At 44.4% G+C, this 22,955-nt stretch overlaps 1 protein-coding gene across 2 annotated transcripts in view; it reads left to right on the top strand.

Annotated features, from left to right (window-relative positions):
• The window catches only part of Astn1 (astrotactin 1), a 321,086-nt gene that overhangs the window by 146,904 nt on the left and 151,227 nt on the right, over window positions 1-22,955 (top strand). Inside the window, exons 3-8 of one of the 2 annotated variants that reach the window (XM_087906372.1) lie at window positions 3,796-4,189; window positions 6,006-6,152; window positions 7,140-7,247; window positions 11,758-11,907; window positions 12,846-13,013; window positions 22,257-22,341. In XM_087906372.1, the coding sequence (XP_087762498.1) occupies window positions 3,796-4,189; window positions 6,006-6,152; window positions 7,140-7,247; window positions 11,758-11,907; window positions 12,846-13,013; window positions 22,257-22,341 (1,052 nt within the window). Of the gene's footprint in view, window positions 1-3,795; window positions 4,190-6,005; window positions 6,153-7,139; window positions 7,248-11,757; window positions 11,908-12,845; window positions 13,038-22,256; window positions 22,342-22,955 lie in introns of both variants that reach the window. The other variant, XM_087906373.1, reaches the window with a different exon arrangement.

Below are 22,955 nucleotides of genomic sequence, written 5' to 3'. Positions count from 1 at the left end.
ACGAATTTATGCATAGTGACCTTGTTATTATTGTCACAAAATTTTATTATGTAACACTACATACAAATACTACATGATATTACATCTTGCATATTATTGTTTACATGATAATCTACAATTAGTTAGTAAGTCACAGCAAAGTGTTATAATACTTGTCACCAATTGTGGGTTATGGGAGCAAAGAAATCATAGAAGAACTCAAGGCCTGAGAATCTGCTCCCCTATACTTGGAACAAATTGCCCCTGATGGCTGGAGCTTATCACTGGTAACCGGTTACTAGAGAGGTCATCAGGAGTCACTACGTCTTCACAGAGGTAACGGCCTACTGAAGCAAGACTAGAGACATAAATAGATTTAGACAAATTAAATCCTTGTTCCTGGCTTTCTACAGGTTATATGTTTTAGAGAAATAGACCTAAGATACCTTTGGTTGAGTATCTGGACTCTAGTATACGGGAAGTTAATTATTATACACGAACCTAAGAAATTTTCGTGTTTAATGACCTCGTGAAAAGAGCAATTAGAGGATCTGTTGTCACCCACTCAGCTCCACCAATGTTTTCGCTTCTCTGGACCTTGCCTTGCTCATCAGATGAATGGGTCGAACCTAGAGATTTTCAATGGGTCACTAAACTAAAAGACAACATATATTTCTTTGTTAAAATTCAGTTAAACTTGAGAATCTAACAGCACCTTTCAGGCATATAGTGATAGGTGCTATGAATAATCTTATTTAAATTCATTTATTATTTAAATAATCGTATAGAGTGTGTGAGGGCTGTGGGTTTGTTGTTGTTGTGCTTCTGACAAACCCAATAGTCTTATATCTGGGTTCTTAGTAGTTACTTGGGAAACAGGCCCTTGTAACAATGCTCTTCAGACCTCTGGTCAGCTAGACTTGGGCTAGTTTCTTGTTTTTAGTTTGTGAAGTGAGGATGGATCTAGATACAGGCATCCACTTGTTCCCGTTCCATCCTTTGAACTTGTGAAAGTAAGAGAGCTTAAGTGTCTATGGGCACGGCTCACCATGGTGACTGCAGCCTGGTGATCTATCAGCTCTGGGGCTGCAGTCTGGGATGATGTACTCCATCGAGATAGCTCGCAAGACAAAGAGCTTGCTGCACAAGAATGAAGACCTGAATTCATCCCTGGCACCCACCAAAAATTCAGGCACTATGGTTCTCTATGGTGAGATTCTGTGACCCGGCCCAGCACAGGGCAGGGCTAAGATAGAAGCATCCTGCGGGTTAGCTGGCCCAACAGGTAGCAGAAACAGGAGCTTCAGGTTCAATGACAGAGCCTATCTCAAAAATAAGGTGACTACCAAAAACGGAAGACACCCAACATTGACTTCTGGCCTCTGCACATGCATGGCCGCCGTGCACACATCCTGCTCCCCCATACAAAGAACATAGGCTCTGAATTAGTCATTGGGGTTCCATCCCAGTCCTTCTAACCACACATTACATGACCTTGAACAAGTTATTTGACCTTCATGCCTCCTTTTTATTTTCAAACAACTGTCAGGAAACTCTACCTCTTAGAGATAAAACTGTGGAGTTTTTTGAACAACTGTCTGATACCCAGCAAACACCCATTAATGAACAGCTGCTATTGTTTTATTATTGTGTGATATGGGCAATGAATCTATGGGCTGGATTTTACTGTAACCCTGTTGTGACCATCTGTATGCATAATTAGTAAGAAAGGGTGGAGGGGCTCCGAAGGAATCGTGTGTAAGCGAGAAAGATGGTGGGTGTTAAAACCATTCCTCGGGGATTGATGTTTATGTCGCTCTTACAGCTCTTTAGGGAATAAAATTACCTCTGGCTTTCAGTGGCCTAATTCAATGTCTGACAACTTCTCTCGGTCGGGAAGTTATTCCTTCCGTGTGGCTTAATTACCTATTGTTACAGCTTCAGTTTGGGGTGAGAGAGAGGCTAGCCCATCTGACTGTGCCAGGCAGATGATTGACGGCTCTGATGAGAACTACTGGGTCATACAGAGATGCTTACTGTCAGTGGGTTGCTTCAGGGCTTGGGTCTATACAGCTGGGTACAGTATCCTCTAGGCAGGGTTCTGCTCTGTGTCTGAGAGTCATACGGTATGGAGTGCAGAGGAGATAACAGTTAGGAGCACCTCGAGTCCTTGGTTTTGTGCATCTACCCTGTGCAACTAGAGTGTGTTGATTCTCTCTGTATTTGCATGAGAGACGGCACCAGAAGAATGCATCCTCAAGATAAAGCAAGAAAAACTTGAACCTTGGAGAGTTATGCCCTTAGCCAGCCTCATCTCTTGGTCTGTCACTTAACAACTGACTCTACTGTGTGTTTTGCTACCTCCTTATGTGGCCTTTTGGAACACAGTAGTGTGTATGTGTGTGTGCTTATATGCATATATGTAGGCAGATGGTGAGAAATTGAGGATAGTCAGGAAGATTTGCTGGGAAACTGTACTCATAAATCCAGAAAAAAATCATTGTGAAACTGGAAAAAAAGGGGAAATTTGAATTTGTTTGGGGGAATATTCTTAAAACATCTTCCCATGGGTGGGCCCATGGAAAATGATAGGGACCTTTTAGCTCTCTGATATACAATAGGTTGACCATGACTGGAGTCAAGGTCAGGGGGAGAACCATTTGGTACACCTTGACTTAATGAAGTATATTTGAAAAGATAGTAACCTATATAAAGGGGTGAGTGTGACTGGGTCCAGGAGATTGATATCTGTGGAGTGCTGTAGAGGAAAGAGCTTGGGAGGTTCCCTTCCCCTCTCCAAACCCCAGCTTGGGCTTGTCGCCCTGACAGGTTTGTTCAGCTCACTGAGCACTGAGCACCGTATCCTCACCTCCAGGAGACAGCTAGTACTGTCCTGAATAGTAAGGACTGGCCTTTGAGGTGGTGGCCTCTGGAGTTTGGAAGGTTCATCAGGAAACTCCTCCACCAGCCTGACTCTAGGATATAATACCAGCCCTTTCCTCCATGGGAGCAAACAAAACTGTGTTCCTACCTTCTCCCCACCCCATGTCATGTGCAACCCAGCAGGGTTTCTTCCCTCAGCTGGTGCTCAACTCTGGTGGAGGTAGATGTGTCGATGTTTTCCCTGCAAGGCCAGTTATTTTGGTGGAGACAGTTAAGACTCTGAGCTCGGTCCTGATGGTGTGTGATGTATTGTGCGGCACACTTTACATCATTTCTTCGCTCAATTCTTAGCAACCACCATGAGCAGTTTTATGACAGCTTCCTTGTACAGACAAGGAATCTGAGTTTTGGCATTGATAGGAATCATTGATTCATGGGTTCATTGTGAGGATCCATCTAAGATTGATTGTTTGGATATGAGATGAAACTCGATGCCATTCCCTGCTGGCCGCTAAAAAGAAAGCCCCAAATCAGCTTTATGTGTAGCACATCTACAAAAACAACAAAACAAAACAAATACCCCCCCCCAAAATCAACCAGACTAACAAAAACAAAACCAAAACCTTTTCCCCCACGTCTCTAACTGAAAACCCAAAATCTCCATCGTCTCCATCCTCTGTCTCAAATACTTGCTAGGCCAGCAAATAGAGTCATTGAAATGATGCACTAACCACACAGTTTCCTTCTTCTCCCTCGTTAAACGCCAGTGTCAGCAGTGTCCCTTTGTCGCTGAGGGATGCTTACTGTAAGTGCTCAGTACATTTGATTGCCTGAATTAATGAATGAGTGATGAACGGAGTTAGCAGATGGAAAAATAACACTGTAGAGTGCTCACCTTTCTTTGTGCAAATATCTGATGTCCTGTCTTTCCAGGGTGGCATGATCGCTCTGCTGCTGTCCATCTTGTGCCTGGTGATGATCCTGTATACTCGCAGGCGCTGGTGCAAACGTCGCCGGGTCCCCCAGCCCCAGAAGAGTGCCAGTGCAGAGGCAGCCAATGAGATTCACTACATTCCATCTGTGCTGATTGGCGGCCACGGGCGAGAAAGTTTGCGCAATGCCCGAGTGCAGGGCCACAACTCCAGTGGCACCCTGAGCATCCGGGAGACACCCATCCTGGATGGCTATGAGTATGACATCACAGACCTGCGTCACCATCTGCAGAGGGAGTGCATGAATGGAGGGGAGGACTTTGCCAGTCAGGTCACACGCACCTTGGACTCCCTTCAGGGCTGCAATGAGAAGTCTGGGATGGACCTCACACCAGGTAGGAATGGGAGAAGGGATCGGCTCATTTAGTCCTTGCTCAGGTAGGCCAGCAAGCAGCAGCTAACAGATGTCGTATAGCAAAATGTACTGATGTCTTTCCTCAACTGGGCAAAAATAACCTTTTGCATAGACTCCAGCCCAACGGAGAAGCTATTAGCAATTAATGGCTCCTGGGAGAAGAAGAGCCCAGTTTTCTTCATGAGTGTGAATCCTGGTAGGTTGTCTTGCTCCAGCGGTCAATCTTACACCCACATGCATGTAGGCAAGCACCAACTGGACTTAGTGGGATATAAAAAATTCTATCAAGAAGACGTTAAGCATGTGGGAGGACATAGGAAGAATAAGAACAGGACCTGAGAGGTGGGTCTCATCGAAATACATTGTATACATTTGTGAAATTCTCAGACTTAATAAAAAAAACACCCCTTTTTCTTGGACAACTGTACTGGCTTTCTAATTCATAAAATAAGAAGTATAGTATTAGCATAAGTTGGATCCACTTCTACTCCCACCCAGTACTGGGAGCAGAGAGATGCCTTTAGGTGTAGTAGAAGTGTTCTAGAGCCTCTAGGTGTAAACTGGGAAGCCCACTAGAAAGGGAGGCAGTGGCCTTGGAAACTAACCTGGCTTGACTTCTTTTTATATCACATATTTGCACAGGCAACTTAATTCTTTAGTGACATGGAGGACCCTCAGCTACCCATTTTTTGTTTCATTTTGCTTTTCTCTCTGCCTTCGAAGATGTGGGGCCTTGAATCTTCTAACTACATTACTTTACGCCTGCTTCTGTGGTCTCTACACAGGCTGCATTTTTTTTTTTCAAAGAAAATGGAAGACTACAATCAAAGCATCAGAGCTGAGATGTAGACATATCTAGGGAGACAGTGGGTAGAAGAGCCTTGGCCCTAACCCAACAGAACAAGATCAGGGTCAAAAACATGCAGAGAGGGAGGGACTGTTCTTTTATGGTAGCCCACGTCTCTCTCTTTCAAACTGCTATGAGTCAGTACATCTTGAAAGAGAACGCCTCAACAGTGATCCTTCAAGGCAGTGCCCAGTACCTTCCTCTTTGAGGAAGAGATATTTGATACTGCATACCACTAAAGATGCACAGACTTTGGGAAAGGCGGCAAAGGTTAAAATCACATAGTGGGACGTGGAAATTCTACTTGGCATCTAGAAGATGACCTGTATCAATAATCATTTCTTAATATTACTTAAAGTCTGAGAACTTCAATGTCTGAGAACTTTGAAGTCTGAGACTAGAAAGGAGGAGTCTCCAACATGTATCATATTCCCCATAGCGCTGGGCAGAGTACCAAGGCCATGGAATAGACATACAGTACTTGGGGGTTCAAATCTAAGCTCCTTTAGAGAGCAGACAGACCACACGGATGGATGTGTGCAGTAGCTAGAGTTCAGTCATGAAGGAGCAGTGAAGACCGTGGTGAAAGAGAGGCCACGTTATGTCTGAAGGTGCATAGACTCTATTTCTGCTAAAACCCTGTGCTGGTCAGAAGAAAAACCCTGTATTCTACATGTAGCCAAAGGCTGGCAAGCAGTGACGTTATCAGTATGGAATTAACTCAATTGGATTTCCAATTGTAATCCTCTTACTTCACGCCTCTCTTAGTTGGAGCCCCTAGAAACAGAGAGGAGTGTCTTAGCTTCCGCCCGCCTCTCACTTTCTATGTTCCTTGTGTCAGGGCCCTGGGCCCATCGACTCAGCTCACATGGGTTTTCTCACTTTCTTTATGTCTTGCCTGTTCTCTTAAGGCTTTCTCCCCCCTTTGTCTTGACTTTTTCTTATACAGGAAGTGACAATGCCAAGCTGTCCCTGATGAACAAGTATAAAGATAATATCATAGCCACGAGCCCCGTGGATTCCAACCACCAGCAAGCCACTCTGCTCTCCCACACCTCCAGTAGCCAAAGAAAGAGGATCAACAACAAAGCAAGAGGTAGCCATGTCCAGTTCTAAGTCTCGCGGATAGGTTCCAAAATGTGGGTAGAGGCAAGGTCATTAAACCAGCTACACATACTGTCACACGGAGCTACAAAAGCACAGTCTTCTGGAGGCCAAATAAAAGCTACTTGCCACAAAATTTAAGAGTGGAAATCTTTTGATTAAACATCTTTATGAACATGGGTAGTTCCTGGGAAGTAATTGAACAAGTGTGCAAAGATGTGTGTAAATGACTGTTTACCACATTTAAACAAGCCAAAAATTGGAAAAGGTTTAGATGTCCATCAACAGGGAATTGGTTAACTATCTGGCACATCTGCCTAATGTCCAGTGACTTAGCATGCAGTCATTTAAAACGATCATATAGATCTTTATTTGTTAATATGGAAAGTTGCCCACCCATCTACTCAATGGGGAAAATGAGATTATAATGAAGATATGGCGCAATTCCATTTCAAAGGGAGATTAAAAGCTCTTTACCTGTTTCTGCATCAGAAAAAGGCAGAGAATATATGGGTATATACTTATCAAGTGATCAAAGTATTTGTATATGATTTAGAGGGCTTGAAGGAACATTCCCTGCTCACATGGCTATCATATTATGGAATAAGTGAAAACTCAGAGGTAAAAATGTCTTTACTACTCTGATGTAATTCTGGTCTCCTGGTAACCTGAATGGAACATTTCCCTTCTTTTCTTCTCCACTCCTGACCTGTCCAAGTCCTCTTTGACAAGCAGATGTCAGACGAGTCCCTCATCATAGAGCCATGTTCTGTGTGGAGACTGGAGTGCCATCAATTGCTCTGATAACTGCCTGCTTCTCCAACAAACCTAGACACTGAGCAGCCCTGGCTCCTCAGCTGCCTCTCCCAGATTGTCCATCGACCATTCTCACTTTTATTGACTTTCCAATTAGGCCTCACCCTCTGACTCTGCATTGCAAAAAGAGAAAATGTCTATTCTGATTCTCTATCCATTTCAGCTGGTTCCGCCTTCTTGAACCCTGAGGGGGACTCTGGCACTGAGGCAGAAAATGACCCGCAGCTGACATTTTATACTGACCCCTCTCGGAGCCGGAGACGCAGTCGAGGTAGGAATGATAGAGAGGGTAGGAGCTTGGTGCAGGAGGGCAAGGCAGGGACCACAGAGGGCTCTGTGCACTGGAGCCAGTATCACCGGGAAGAAGGCTTGGATTGCAGCGGGTGCTTGCTCCCAGGAAGAAGGAAGAGCCTAGAGTCCAGTGAGTGTGAGAATCATCTCTCCCAGATAATGGCACTCTCAAACAAGTTTCCAAGTTGTTTGAAAGGCTGTTTCTTGGTCAGAAGACTCTCAATTCCTTCTGGAAGACACGGCAGTCATGTTTTGCTATTCAGAGAGACAAATAAAGTGGGTGAAGTTTGTTAAATTAATAATTGGTGTACTCCTCATCAATTCAGCTGCATTGGTCTTGGAATTGAGCTGGGATAACAGGGCACAGCCAGTAAGGAATTATCTAGGAGTTTTCTTTGACCTTTAAGTCTTTACTCAGTAGAATTTTGAGACCTAAGCCTCCAGACCCCTCATTTCTCCTGGCACAAGTTAAGGAAACTGATTTGTTCTTTGCATTGGCTTAGCTGTGCTTCTGTGCAGTTGCTGCATATATTGCAGCAGACTCATCCTTCTTGACCTCAGAGATGATTCTCGGTGCTGTAGGCACCACTGTCCACTCCTGCTGGTGTTGCCATTACCCCTGAGGGAGCTCTACAGCTGAACACCAATGAACCTCAGCATCTACTTGCTGTGTGGTGTTGCATAAGGACACAGCTCCTCCGAGCATCCCTTCTCGCACAGATTGAATGACTTACTAGTAACTCATACATATGGCTTCTGTGAGGATTACATCCTTTATTTATTTTGGCAACTAATGAAGTATATGAAATCACCATCACTGCTTGCAGATATTTCCCAATGTAGTCTACAGCTTTTATAGAACCCCATCTTGGGATATATTGAACAGACTGCCCGTGAGAACCTGTGAAGTGTATATGAATGGCATCAACAGTGTCCACTTTGTGTGGACAGAATTCAGTAGCGTTTCTGACTAATACCTAACCAGTAGTTTTTAGAACATACACATTTTGGCTGAGTTCTACCTCTATTCAAATTCTCTTCACACAGAACTCATTCTTCCCAGAAACTGCAAGAAAGAAGGCGTTTTCATTCTGTTTCCAGTGTCTGTAGGCTTCCCAATCTTTAACATTTGAATTTTTCTTCCTATTTTTTTTTCTGAAGAGTCAGTGGGGTTCTTAATCATTGACCTGTAAATGTTTCCTTTTCCCTGAAGTGGGAATGCAGGTGACAGTATCTCCCTCTCACTTGATCCTCAAAACATTTTATAGAACAGACACGCGATCTAGGCTGTATCAAAGCAGGCGTGTCTTACTTCACTAAAGTCTTATTGGAGAAGACTCCTGATGATGAGTTAGTTGCTTTACAGCATAAAATGATTTGTTTCTTTAAATTGCAAGCCCCTGTAATGCATCAACTGTCTACTGCTATTAACTAAACTATAAGTGGCTCAGGGGCGGAGCAGCCCTAATTATTTTTTCAAAGTGCCTACTAAAGGATTTTGCCTATAATACATGTGTGTAAATGCCTGCTTAATTGGACTGGATGCATCAATCAGACCAACAAAAGCATCTTCTAACCTACCTCCTCTGGGTCAGCCTCTGTGATAGGTAGTGGAAACAAAAAAACATGGCACAGTGATAAGGCTTCCTGTAATAATATAAATAAATAAAATGAGTACTCAGAAGCGATAACACTTAATTCCACATGGCAGCAATAGGAGGCAATAAAGAAGAATTAGAACTGAAATATAGGCAGTGCATAGGATGTCTTGAAAAAGAAGTCTTGGGTAAGAGCATTTCAGTAGAAGAATGCAGTACATAAAAAGCTCGGAGGACTCAAAGAAATGTGGTTGTCAAGGAAGTGAGGGAGATGGCAGGTCTAGCCGGGATATAAACATAAACATACAGGGAAGGTAGGGGTGAAGCCAGAGAAGAAGCTAACTACCAAAGCAGAGACCTGTCATGCTATTGTAATTGCGCTTGCTTCTGCAAATGAGTAGGAAACCACTGGAAAATTCAAAGGCGGGCAGGGATGCCGGATTGTGGGTTGATGATGCACACAGAGGAAAGGGACAAAAATATCTGTTTCAAGTTATTGCAATCACGGGAGAGCAGTGGCAAGTGCCTGCAAACAGTGATGACATTGTGTGCTAAGAGCTGTAACAACAGGGTGCACTGAGGGCTGCAGGGACAAGGGTGAGTGAGAAGCTGTTCTTGAAGGTTTCAGGGAAGTGTTTTCAGAGAGTTATTGTTTGAGCTGAGTCTGGAAGAGTAGGTGTGGACTGGGATGACAAGGTGACAAAATGGCCTTCTGTGGAAGAGGAGATAATATGTGCAGTTCCTGGCCTGGAAGGGATGGTCTAGTGAGAAAGCTGAGAAACAGCTTTCCTACGGTAAAGTCGAGGGTGCGTGCTTATGGTGATATAGAAAGGGAAGCTGAAAGATCGGCAGAATCCAGGAAGCTGTGACCCTGTTGTGATGTCAAGTCTTGGACTGCTGTGTTAGCTTGTCAGTTGTGCTATGTGGAGGTCTCCTCTTGAGGCAGTAGAGTATCTGAGAGCCAGGGGTGTATCTATGAGGGTGAGACAGGTACTCCCCAGAATCCTAAAGTAAGATGAAAGAATGGAGATGAAATTTTAAACAAGATAAACACACACACACACACACACACACACACACACACACACACACACACACACAAAATTAAAGGCCTTGGCGGTGAGAAAGTGTGTCCTGTGAGCAAGCCGAGAAAGAGCTGGGCATAATGGAGTTGTGTTGTGGGAGTAACTTCCGCTGCCTCAACCAATAATCACTGAAGCAGGAGCCCACAGTGCAGCGGGGAGCGACTTCCGCTCCGTCAGCCAATAGCTGCTGAAATACCAGCCCACTGGGGCGTGGTATATTTCTCTTTTAAAAAGAGAAGCAGTTCCGGATAAGGCCCTCTTGGTTCCGGCTCTTGGTTCTGGTGCTCGGTCTCGGCTGCTGCTCCCGGCTCCTGCTCCAGCGACTAGGCTCCCTTCCTGACGGTTTATGGTGTATGTAAGTTTTACCCCCCGCCAAATAAATAACCCCTTAAAACATAACTGGTGTGGGATTGATTCGTTAATAGAGTTGTTTGAATTGAGAACTGGACAATGGAAATAGGACAGGACGCTGGGTTTTGAGAGATGTGACAGGTGTAGTTTGGGATATGTGGCATTTTGGTGCCAGAAGCTGTTTGCTGTTAGTGGATCTGTTTCTGAGGATGGGTCGGGTGGATCTTTAAGTATGAGGAAATGGATGCCATGCTGAAAAGATCCCAGTGTGAATAGCACCTCTCCAACTCGCAAGAACCAGAGGCTATTGGCAGCCTCTGCATTTCATCCTCCCAAGAGCCCTCTCCACAGTCCCTCGGGAGACCCCACACACTGATAGATGAGCAGTCACGAGCCCCACACTCATCCCCCTGTTCCCTGAGAGCAGCAGTTCCCAAGGCTCTGTCCTTTGTAGAGAGTTGGCTCTGGACACACTCTGCAGCCTCTTATGACAGCTACTTCATGAAGCCTCAATTGTTATTCAATGATGTGAGCCCTGTAGAACTCTGAGCACAGGTACCTGACACATAATGACCATTTTGTAAGTGTTAGCTGTCACAATTAGGGCCTCTACTTGAGACTTATTTCCCTCTTCTGTAAAGTAGATAGTCCCTCTCCAGGCTCACAGGTGTGTACTATGAACAGACAAGGATTTACCAGGAAATCATGTACAGAGAAACTTAGCACAGTTTCCTCCCCTAACTGGACTTACATTACTATTAATAATAAATATTAACATAAGTAAGAAAATTCCAGAAAAAAACTATATATCCCATTGCCTTGCTTTCTCACCCACCCACATGCCTCCAAGTGCCACCCTCCTCATCATGCCTCTGCTTACCACCATTTCATCTAAAAGCAAGAGAAAATTCAGCGCCCCCGCCCCACAAATGAGCAAAGTAAGCTCTTCCTTTTCCATTCCTTCCAGTGGTGTCTGGACGGAGGAGAGGATTCTGGTGTGACATCATTGCACACCTATAGAAGTGCATGCTCTTCTAGTGGGGGAAGTTCCTCCTGGAAGCCTGGCTTTCCACTGTGGGAGCCTGGCCTTAGAGCACCCTCTGCAAACAGCATTAAGACTGTCCTATAGCAATGACACTATTCGAGAATTTTGAACTCAGGTAGGGAAGGAGAGGGAGAGACCTTTGGGACCTCTTGTGAGCTTGACCCAATCAAATCACAGAAAATCTGCACTCAGCTCACCACTGCTGACCTTGAAGGCTACCAGGTGGCCAAGTTCCCTTCCTCTTCAACAGGTGATGTCCCCAATGAAGCTTCCTGAGGTCACATAGCAGAGATATTTTCTGATCACTGGGAGTTAGGTTTGCCAGACACGCTTGCTTGCCAGCAGCAGGCCGAGTCAGACAGTCAGTGCCGGGGTTTTTACCACCGTGTCCTGTTTTTGTCTTGCTTTCAGTGGGCTCTCCCCGAAGTCCTGTGAATAAGACCACCCTGACCCTGATCAGCGTCACCAGCTGTGTGATTGGCCTCGTGTGCTCCTCTCACGTCAGCTGCCCTCTTGTTGTCAAAATCACCCTTCATGTCCCCGAGCACCTGATTGCTGATGGTGAGCTCATTCCGCCGAAAAGGTGACAGCTTCTTCAGTCAGCAGTTTTCAGGCTGGGCAGAGGACAGACCAAGCAAGGGCCACTGTCGTGGGGAAGAGGGATGTGCTCCAAACAGGAAGGAAGAGGATACACTTAGATTGTCTACCGATGACCTAAGAAATTGAGCTAATCAAACTGAATGGGTCATCTCTGTTTCTCTACGACCATAGAGAAATGCAAAGCACACTGGCTACAGGTGGATGGATGCCACAGTCCTTTAGTGTTCGAGAAAGGAAAAGCTAACTGGGACAGTCAAGGTGTTTAAGGCTCAGCCATGCTTTGGTTTGCTTCTCCCAGTTGAGAGATTGCTTACTGCATGAAGTTGCTGTAAACTGAGACTTCAAAAGTAAGAATTTACTTTCATCCAGGGGATCCCCAATATAATGAGGGAGTACCATAGGTTCTGAGAGTTCCTGAGCCATTTAAACCCAGAGCACCTAATTGACTTGTTAATGTCTGTTCTCTGGTTGCTGCAAGGCTGGAAGCAGGTGGGGGACATTCACAGCATCCGAAAACCTGCTATTTCAGGGCAAGCCACGGCAGGGAGTGGGTCCCTGTTACCTGACCCAGTGCCAACGCCTCGTGGCTAAGTCTGATGGAGCCATGCCATGGTCACCACAGAGCCACTCTGTCCCTCTATCCCTGAGGAACACTCCAGCAATATGGGACAGGGCACAGCAGTAGGGAATGATATAGCTGGAAGGCTTAATGACTCTGACCTCCCAGCAGTCATTGTGATGGCAGAACCTCCATCTGCCAGTCCCTCACACTAGTACTAATGGTAGGCAAGGACTGGTGAGTGTAATGGCCCTGGATTAGGACACCGTCATCTCTGATGACTTGCGCTTATGTATTGTGTGTGCATCGGCAGACACGTTTCTTCTCTGTCACCCTGTAGGGAGCCGCTTCATCCTGCTGGAGGGAAGCCAGCTGGATGCCAGTGACTGGCTGAACCCTGCCCAAGTGATTCTCTTCTCGCAGCAGAACTCCAGTGGGCCCTGGGCCATGGACCTCTGTGCCCGGCGGCTCCTGGACCCTTGTGAACATCAATGTGACCCCGAAACTGGTAGGCGGGAGCACCGGGAAGCGGGTAACTGTCAGAGAGAGCATGCCTTTTGCAATCACTCCCTTGAGACTCAGATCATTTCTCCCAATTCCACTGTCCCCTTTCCATTTCGTGAGTAGACCGCCCATGGATATCACCATGTGTTGAGTCACTGAGCATAAAAACCTGCAATAGTCTGGCAGGAGCCTGGACAAGATCTTAATTGCAGCCTTATTATGGAAAGGACAGTTTGGAACAACCTCCATTGCCCATTTTGTCATTATCTACCTACTGGGACTAGCCATTTTATAATTGCAAAATTAATTTATGTTTATTATAAAAAATAGTATAGAAGGAAATGATAGTCATCTGGATTTCTGTCTCCTAGATAAATCACTTTAAAACTTTTTATGTCTTTTCTTTCCATCACTAGCCTTTGCATAGTTTTAAAAAGATTTCCTGGAAGCATAGGAAGTCCAGTTGAGTTTTCCTGAATTTGTGTCCTTAATATTCTATTGTATGAATTTTCCATAATCATAATCTTCAGTAACATTTTAATGGCTATTTGCTGTTGCACTGTGCATTTGTATCACAGCTCATTTAAACAGCCTCATTACTTTAAAGTTAGAAGGCTCTCAGGTTTTTGTTTTTATAAGTACTGTTAAAACAAACCTCTCCACAAGGAAATGTAGGGCACATGGGAGGTTATTTTTCTTCCAATGAATCTTAGTGATAGATCACTGCACAAAGGCTGTAGACGTGTTTAAGTGTGTTACTCCGTCAAGCAAGGCGAGGGTAGTTCTGAGTAAGGCTCAGATTCAGGTGGTGTGAAGTGCAGCTGCTGCCTTACCCCGGAAGCATGCGTGCTGGGGAGCCTGGGTCTGTATGCCAGAGAAATGTATACTTTTGTGGCAGGAAAAGGTTTACTCTTCTGGTTATCATGGCAGAATATCTAGCAGAAGCAACTTAGAGGAGAGGGGTTCTATTTTGGCTTGTAGCGGAAGGGAACACAGTCTATCATGACAGGGAAAGCTTGGTATATGGGGTTTTGCCTATGATGGAGGGGAGTGGTGGCGTGGCTTATTACATCTTTCTGGACCAGAAACCAGCTCTCACTGGAAGTGGAGCTAGCCTAGAACCTTTAACCCTTACCTCTCCCCCTGTGGCTCTACACCTGCCAGCAAAACTTCCTGTCCAAAAGTTTCTCCAGCCTTCCACTGCCACCAACTGGGGACCATGTATTTAAACATGGAAGCCTATAGACAAAATTTCACATTCAAACTATAATAAGAGGTTCATAAAGAGTGGCCTCTACACAAAGACCATTTTCAGGAACTAGAGTATCACAGGTAGAATCTCCCTGGAGAAGTAGTGTAATACTATACAATAAAGGAAAGAGTTGTGAGCCAAATCCTCAAGATCTTTGTCTACCATGTGGAACTCTGGAGAGAGAGGCGGGGTGTTCAGCAAGGACTTTCTACAGATGTGGCCTAAGATATACAATGTGCATTTTTTGGTACTCTATTATTAAATCTCTCTGAGAAAGTAGCAGGTAACTGTGACATCTAAAGTTCATGTTCTTAGGTTTTAAACTTATTTTACGTGGGCCCATGACAGAGATTCTAGGTCCCCATATGGAGGAGAAAGTACAGCACTTTCAACATCTGATGTCTAAGACGGTGCTTACTCGCCGTTCCTCCTACGCTGTCAAGGCAAACACCAAACCAAACAGATGGGCTGTGCACCGTGCCCAAAAGCTAGCGTGCTTGGAAGAAATTAAAAAGAGCTTGTCTCAGAGGTGGGAACTCTCCATGTAGCAGAGCTGGCCTCTGGTACCCTTGTTCTCCAGCTGGTTAGGATTAGGAGGATTTGGGACAATCTTAGCTGTTAAACTCACTTCTGAGAGCAACGAGAACTCCAGAGAACCTTGCATGCTTCCTTTTTGCCTTGAAAGGAAATAAAGGGCCCACAGTTACACATGGAAAGGAGGGGACTGGTTGTTCTATGCTTGGGAGGGTTGGACACCAGTCACCTTCTTACCTTGCCTAACGTTTGATTATCTGGGCCAGATTTGCCCAAAGTCCTTTGGCTACCTACAAGGAGAGTTGGTCTTTAACCTTTCATGAAACCAAGCAGAAATAAGGCTATCAAAGGTAACATGGTCTGTTCAGATATGCCTACTCCAATATATATGTCACTCAACTCTTTAGGAGGCAACCTGTACTGAGCATTCGTTATTGTTGGGTGTGCCAGGAAGTTGGTTGTCTGTACCAAAGAAGTCTTCCTGTCTACCCTTCAGCCCCTTCCAGATGTTGAACTTCTAATCCTTCCTACAAAATGACTTCAGCAAGCCCCTCCCCTGCAAATTGTTTCCTGGTATCTGTGATAACCAATGAATTACCAACTAGAAAGTCACAAGGGTACTAAAAATAGGAACCCAAGACCTGCAGCTAAGGTAGGACATCTCCATTTGGTGCGGCAGCTGAGAAACGATGCTGTGGAGCCTCTCGTTTTCATTAACGCTGGAATTGGAAACCCCCTCCCGTGCTTCTTCTCTCTGCACATGGAATGATGTGGTCATCCCACACGCTCATCACTAAGAAACTTTATCGCCTCCCACACTCCATCCTAGAGCCTTTCTCCAAAGAGCTGAGTGTGGGAATTGGCTCCGAGTCAAGTCGACGTTATTTTTTGCAATCCTCCAGCTAGCTTACTTGGAAATGTCAGAGTGTTGGGACATGTGCTTTCCCAGCCGAGCCGAGGGGTCTGCCCATATGGATTCATAGGGCTGTGCAAATGCACTTGTGTATTTTTTTCACGCAGACACACGTACCCATAAACACACAAGCACACAAACACAGATGCTCAGGCACTGGGAAGGAGCAGCCTTTGGTGCCTGGAGCTCCCCTTAGGCAGCCTTCCTAAAAGTGTCCCAAATCTACATGTGTATTTAGACATCATTTGCACAGCACTCCACAACACCAGGTGTGAGAGACAGAAACGTGGACTCACTCCACCAGAGGCCCACATCCCCCTTCCCACAATCTGTAGGTGTGTCATGTTGCATGCCAAAGGAAGGTAAAATGGTAAACAGAGCTGAGGTTGCCTAACAGCTAGTGTTACAAAGGCAAGATCACCCTAGATTATCTGGGTGTCCCAGTTCAATGACAATACTTCTCCAAAGTAGAAGGGAGAGCAGGTCAAAGTACCATGATGAAAGAATGGTTCATCAAGGTATTGTATACTTTGAAGATGAAGGACGAGTCATGAACCAGGCGTGCAGGCAGCCCTTAGCAGGGGGAGAAGCAAGGAAGCAGATTCTTGCTCATAGTCTCTAGAAAGGAGCGTAACTCTGTAGAGACTTGCTCTGAAGGCTCTTTGATCTTAGCCCCAGAGAACCCATATTAGTCCCCTCTGGCCTATACAGGCATGGCACAATGAGTTGATATTGCTTTAGACACTTGAGTTTGAGATGGGCAATAAATATGACAAAGGAAGAATAGAAGAGCTGAAGGAGGGAAATGGGTTGTGTTCCCTCTTCCTATACCGCCATCATGATCTCAGAACTCCTAAAGATGTGCGGGGGCTGCCTATGTACCAGGGCTATAGGAAACTTGCTGGGTTATTTCAGTTCCAGCCTTCCCCTCCACTTACATTCTGACACCGTGTTACATGGGAGGGGCGGAGCTCAGAGACCAGCCTGGACAATAGCAAACTGTCACTGGCAAATGTTCTAGTCATCCCAACTGATCAGACCTGGTTATGCGTGGGTGGGATTGAGAAAGTAGAGACAAGATGTCTGTACCTGCCACCTGCAGCTTCGCTGAGCACCGTGATCCTCTTCTGTCAGATATCAACTTGTGACGGGTCAGTCCTAGGACCCAGGTTTGGGAAGATCTAGGATGCTTTTAAGTTCGGTTCAGACTGCTGATGACTTCACACGACAGACTGTGGTCCATCTCCCCACTGCTTTGTAATGACAGGTGGGAAATGATTATGGCAAGAATCACGCTAGGCAGTGTTTATCAGGAGCTCATCATGTTGACCCCAAGCGTAGACAATCAAAACTCCCTCACAATACTACAGAGTGACAATATTTTTATCCTCACTTTAGGACAATGTTGCCAAACTGCCTTAACCACTGCCTAGTTAAGACCCAGCTGAACTATAGCTCAGGTTGCACGCCAGACCAGAATTCACAAGTCTGGTCCTTTTACGATGTTTCTCCTAATGTTGCCCTTCTGGAAGGGAACCTAGATGGTGGGCTTAGGATTCTTCTCTTTCCTCCTGAGTGACTGTTGAAAGCCTCAGTTTCTGATGAGGGTGTTTGCCAACTACCAGTCTTCTTGTCCACCCTGCCAGACTGGCCTCTCAGGAGCATCTCTGGTCGAGCTGAGATAGTGACAAAGCCTGAAGGTTGTGTAGTGTGGTGTCTACTGGGTCCTATCTTAGGCTGACGCTTCCTGTAAGTTCTAAGGGGGAACACTTTGCAGTTGTTTGTTTTTATTTTGTCTGCTGGAGGCAGACTACCTAGCTGCATCGGCTTTCTCCCTGCTTGCTCCAAGCCTCTGCTCTGCCATCTGAGCAGCAGCCGAGGCCGAGATACCTGCTTTACTTCTCAGCCACCTCAGTTCTGGCCACAGCCTCCATTGCCTTTTTCAAGCTTTGCAGTCTTTTTTTTTTTTTTTTTTTTTTTTTTTGCAGGCATACATGAAAACTCAAACTTGGCTGTTTTAGTATCTATCTAATATGTCCTCCTCAAAACCCTTGTTTCCCAGATCTTTCTATGGCCGACACGAACAGGTCAAAATGTATCACCCTGCTAAGGGACATGGGCCAGGTTTCCAGACAACTCAGCCTCAGCTTCTTTGCTTGTTCTGAGTCACTGTGTGCCCCTCTCTCTGCACCCCATCTCTCTCTATCTCAGGCATTTTTAACCCAATTAATCAGGAGAGCTCAGCCTCCATTTTGTTGCTATAACCTAGAGTGAACATTCATCCCCAGTTTACTTCTGTAACTCCATCAAAACACCCTTTTCCTTCAGGGGGAGTGTTACCATGTTCCAAGTCTTCTTTCTCAGTTTCCTGGGGGTTGTTCAAACCTGGGCCTGCCCCATTCCTGCTAATGCCCAGTGGTGGGGGATTATTAGACAATTTGGTGTTATCCATGTCCAGATGAACATTTCTCTTTTTAGACAAGGGACAGCCAGTCCTATTTAATAAAAGCCAACCACTACTCGAAGCAGTGTAATGACTCAGGGCTTCTGGCCTTAATTTGGTTTTATAATAAAACAAACTGTGGTGAACACAGTCAACCCAAGGAACCCTTGCTTCAAGGCCTTTCTTAATTCTTAGATGAAGTTGTGACTCAGTCCTTCAATTGTAAAATGAACAAAGGTTCTGCCTGTTCACCATGAAAGGTGGCTCAAAGGTGTTTGTCCCCAAGGTACCAAGCAAAAGTAGGTACAGAGGTCTCTATCCGCTGTGCCAACATCTTGCAGTGGGCTTTCTTCCCTGACAGTGTGATCCACAGAATTGCTCCTGCAGCCGCTGTGACGTGTTACACTCTCCTTGCTGGGCACTTTTCCGTGACCATGCCATGTCTCTCCATTGGATTCCTATGTACACCGCCACAGCGTCCGTGCCTCATGTGTTCCCTACCATCTGTCACAGCAGATGCGGAGACTGTAACACTTCGGCTTAGGAGGGCATCCAACACCCTTGTGGGGTCTTTAAAATTCACAGCTAACAGTCGGAGTCTGTGCTTACACGAAACCCCTCTTAAAGTCAAGATTTAGCAGTTGGTTTCCATAGTAACTTTCCTCATCAAGTCTGAACTCCTTGCAGTATAGATGGCCAAACTGGATTGGGGAGGAATAAAGAAGAGGGAAGTTTGGTGGATCCTAGAAATGAGGATCTGTTGAGAGGCAGATTTTGGATATCCCCAAACTCTAGCCTGGTCTGTTTGACAATTCCTGATTCTCTGACTTTGTGTGGCATATGCCATTATATGGAAGAAAGCTTTATCTGTTGTCAGCAGCTTGTCCCCACATGGTAATAAGTGATGGAAGACTCATGTGGAGATAATGACCATGAAAGCAATCTGAGAAGGTAAACGCACTGCACAAATGGTAGGTATTTACGTCATTAGGAAAATAGGTCTCTGCTTGAACCTGGAGTTGTTACTGAATTTATTTTTACATGTTTTGTGGTAACCAGATACCAGATGTAGAAGAAGCTACTCTTTTATCATTAATCCTTAATTCTAGACAAGGGGTCCAGCTGAGAGTATTCTTGTTCTGTGTTTTTGTTTTTGAGTCAGAGTCTCATACAACCCGGGCCGGCCTTAAAATCACTCTGTAGCTGAGGATGACCTTGAGCTTTTGAACCTCCTGCCTCTCCCTCCCCGGTGCTGGGATGATAGGCGTTCTCTACCCTGTCTAGTTTGTGTGAAGCCCAGAATGAAACATAAGGTCTCAATGCATGCTGAGCAAGTATTCTACCAATGAGCTGTAACCCCAGCTCCAGTTGAGACCATTCTGGGAATCAGAATGTTGTGCTCGACACTCTCTTATGGTTACACACTCTTTACTAGCATTCTAATTGGCAACAAGGACAATCAGAAGAGTATATTTCCCACATGAAAAGATATATTTGAGCTTTCAACCTGTTAATTCATATATATATATATATATATATATATATATATATATATGATGTTGTTATCTGTAAACCAATCAAGTTTTATTTGCTTTTTTCTTTTTGTGTATGTATGATATATCCTGTGTGTGCACATGTATGCAGGTATGTCTTTGGGTGTGCAATAGAGTCTGGAGATCCACTTCAGCTATCTTCTTTTATTGCTGTCTATACTTTTGTTTTTTTAAATTGACACAGGGTCTTTAACTGAATCTGGAGTTCACCCCTTCTGGTAGAGTTCTCTAGTCTCACCTGTCTCTACCTCAAGACCTAGGGTTACAAGTACACATTGTTGTGGCTGGCTTTTATATGGGTGCAGGGAATCCAAACTCAGGTCCTTATAGTTGAGCAATACATACTCTACCACTGAGCCACATTCTTAGTCTAAACATTTTAATGATTTAACTTTGAACCGTAATTTGATGGTTAGTATTGATTGCCAACTTCACACGACCTAGAATCATGGAAGAAAGAAGCCTCTGCGCATGTCCATAAGGATTATTTATGGTAAGTGAGGTGAGAAGACCTGTCCTATATATAACAGTTACTGTCCCATGGGCTAGAGTCCCAGACTGCATACAAAGGACGAAGACAGCAGAGGACCAACATTTATCGTCCTTTGCTTCCTGATTGCAGATGGCACCTTCCTGCCACTGTGATGGACTGTACGGATGAGCCAAAGTCACCCATAAATTGCCTTTGCCTAGAGCCTGTCACAACACAGGACTATACCTATGAAAAGCCTATCTGTTTGAGGAAATTAACATTATTCTTGCCCTGTGTACTTTGCAGTTTGGGGTTTGTGCTTTTTTTGAAACTCTTAAGGTATAAAGTCTGATTCTCCTTTTACTTTGCCCTAGTACCTCCTTTTTAAATCTTAATTTTCTTTCTTTGTATCAAAAGGTGGTCATTGTTGACAGATTTTTTATCACTAGCAACCCAATTTCAAGCTGTATTTTTTGATGTTGCACTTTAATCTCCATGGTCATTTGTAGCTATAACCTAGTACCAGTGAAGGTAATAAATTTGGACCCAAAGCAGGTCAGTAGGTTCCAGCACAGCCTGTGATGCTAGCGTCAGAATTTGCTGTACATGAAACAGTGTACTGATCTCTAATATTCCTTAGATTTATCTAAAATTAAGAAGTTACCCATTTTCACTAGTCCACCAGTTGAGTGCTTTGCGGATGAGGGTTAAGTAACTATTATTTGGTATAGAGGCCCTGGGAGGCAATAGCTTCTAGGGAAATCTTAAAATGTATGAGCTAAATTCTTAAACAAAAATTATCTTGCTCACACTGTTCAGACTCTTCTCCTCTCATATCAGGCACATTCTCTTTATTTTTATTAAGTTTTATTTTCATAAAGAGGAAATAACATTTAAAGCTGTTATTTTATTTATATCTACCTTGTTTCTCTTCCTTGAGAGATAAATAAACTGTATGTATATTGTCTCCTCAGGACTTGGTACCTTTGTAAATTTGTTATTTACTAATTTCAGGAAATCACACTTTGTTATTTCATTGGTTATAAATTAAATAATCAGTCATTAGAAGATTAAAAGCAAATGCTTTAATGTAACATGTCACAGTAGCTTAGGAATAAGTAGTGTCATATACAAAAACAGTCACATCAGGAAGCAGTGGCTGCTGTCTTCAGGACTGGTCCTCAACAGAGCTATGGGTGTCAGTCCTTTGGGAGGTCTCACGTTTGCTTCTTAACTAGATAAGCATCATGCAACCCTGCCTCGGAAAGGGTGAAGCCCACAAATAGGTAATCTTACATGCAATTCCAGAAGCCTATTGGACGTCTTAGAATGCAAAAATAAAACTAACAGCAACAATAACAACAACAACAACAACAGCAACAAACTCCCAGAAAACTAATGAGGAGAAAGAACAGGAAGTCTGAGCTGTGCAGGGTGGAGGCGATGCTTGTTTACTAGCTTCAGAAGATAACTAGGCACTTTTCGCTAGAAAACGTAGTTCCCATCAAAACAGAAGAGAAAAATTGCAACCTCCTTTAAATGCCATGGCAGTTCTGTGGACTCAAAACATCCGTGATGACAGTATCTCAAGTGACATCATCATAGGTTCTAATACTGTCATTTTTAAGAGGCTTACAAGTCTCATACCTTGTCCAAGGCTTGACTTCCCTTATCAGCATCATATAGTAACAATACTTAGGTTTCAGAGTCTTAGAAAGACTTTACATATGGATATTAAATATGACCATCACTTGCTAATTGCTGTGTTATTGAGAAAACAAGCATAAAATGTCCCCTTCCTCAAAGACGTGATGGTTTTTGTGCATGCAGTGCCTTCACACAAGTGTTTTGCAGATGTTAAGATCTCTCAAAGTATAAAATCATCATGCATTAGAAAATGGGGAGATTTGTTCATCAGGGCAGTGGTAAGGGGCATGTGTGACTCAGTGGGCTATATTGTATCATTTACTCTATTAACGAAGTCGGGGATTAATCTGATCATTTCACACTGATTTTCTCAAGCATCGACACAGTAGTTGATTGGTATGTGTTTCTCTTTTCTTCCTACCCTGATGCTAAGGGGAATGTCTGTGCTACGAAGGTTACATGAAGGACCCTGTCCACAAGCATCTTTGCATTCGGAATGAATGGGGAACAAACCAGGGGTAAGTGAGACAGCATGTCGGAAGACAGCATGTCGGCGGTTCCTATGTCACTGCTTTCTCTCGCAGGCACGATGGGAGTAACTGTGCACAAAGAAGTAGACTTCATGGGTGCTTGAATTCTGAACAGTCTGTAGTAAAAATGTCACTGTGCCTTTCCATAGTCATGCCATGCCGATGACGTCCATGCCATATATTCTTCCATTTATGAGTCAGGAGATGCTGCCTCTGACTCGCAGCCCTGCAGCCTCCAGCTGGGATCTGAAAATGAAGCTGCCTTTCTCTTGCTTTTCACTCCACCTCCATCCACGAGAATTCCACAGGCAGAACTTAGCTGGTGATTTTGTTGGAGACACGTGAAGCCATACAGATTCTGCTGTAGCTCTCTTGGAGCTTGATGAGTCCTTTGAGAGACTAACAGGCCTCAAAACATGTTGCTGCCGGCACTGTCAGCAGGTGTGACATATGAGACTCAGGAAGTGCTCTGTGCTTACGAAGAGTATTTCTGCCCGATCCCCAGTTGCCATTTCTTTGTATGACTTTTACTTTCTTGAAACTACATGTGACTTGGGAAAAGTAGTTACTTTGTCTATTGCCTATTATTATTATTATTATTA

Source organism: Myodes glareolus, chromosome 5 (assembly GCF_982192425.1).
Source record: "Myodes glareolus chromosome 5, mMyoGla1.1, whole genome shotgun sequence".
NCBI lineage: Eukaryota > Metazoa > Chordata > Mammalia > Rodentia > Cricetidae > Myodes > Myodes glareolus.
Note: the sequence above shows the minus strand (reverse complement) of the source record. Positions and strands in the feature narration are given on the sequence as shown.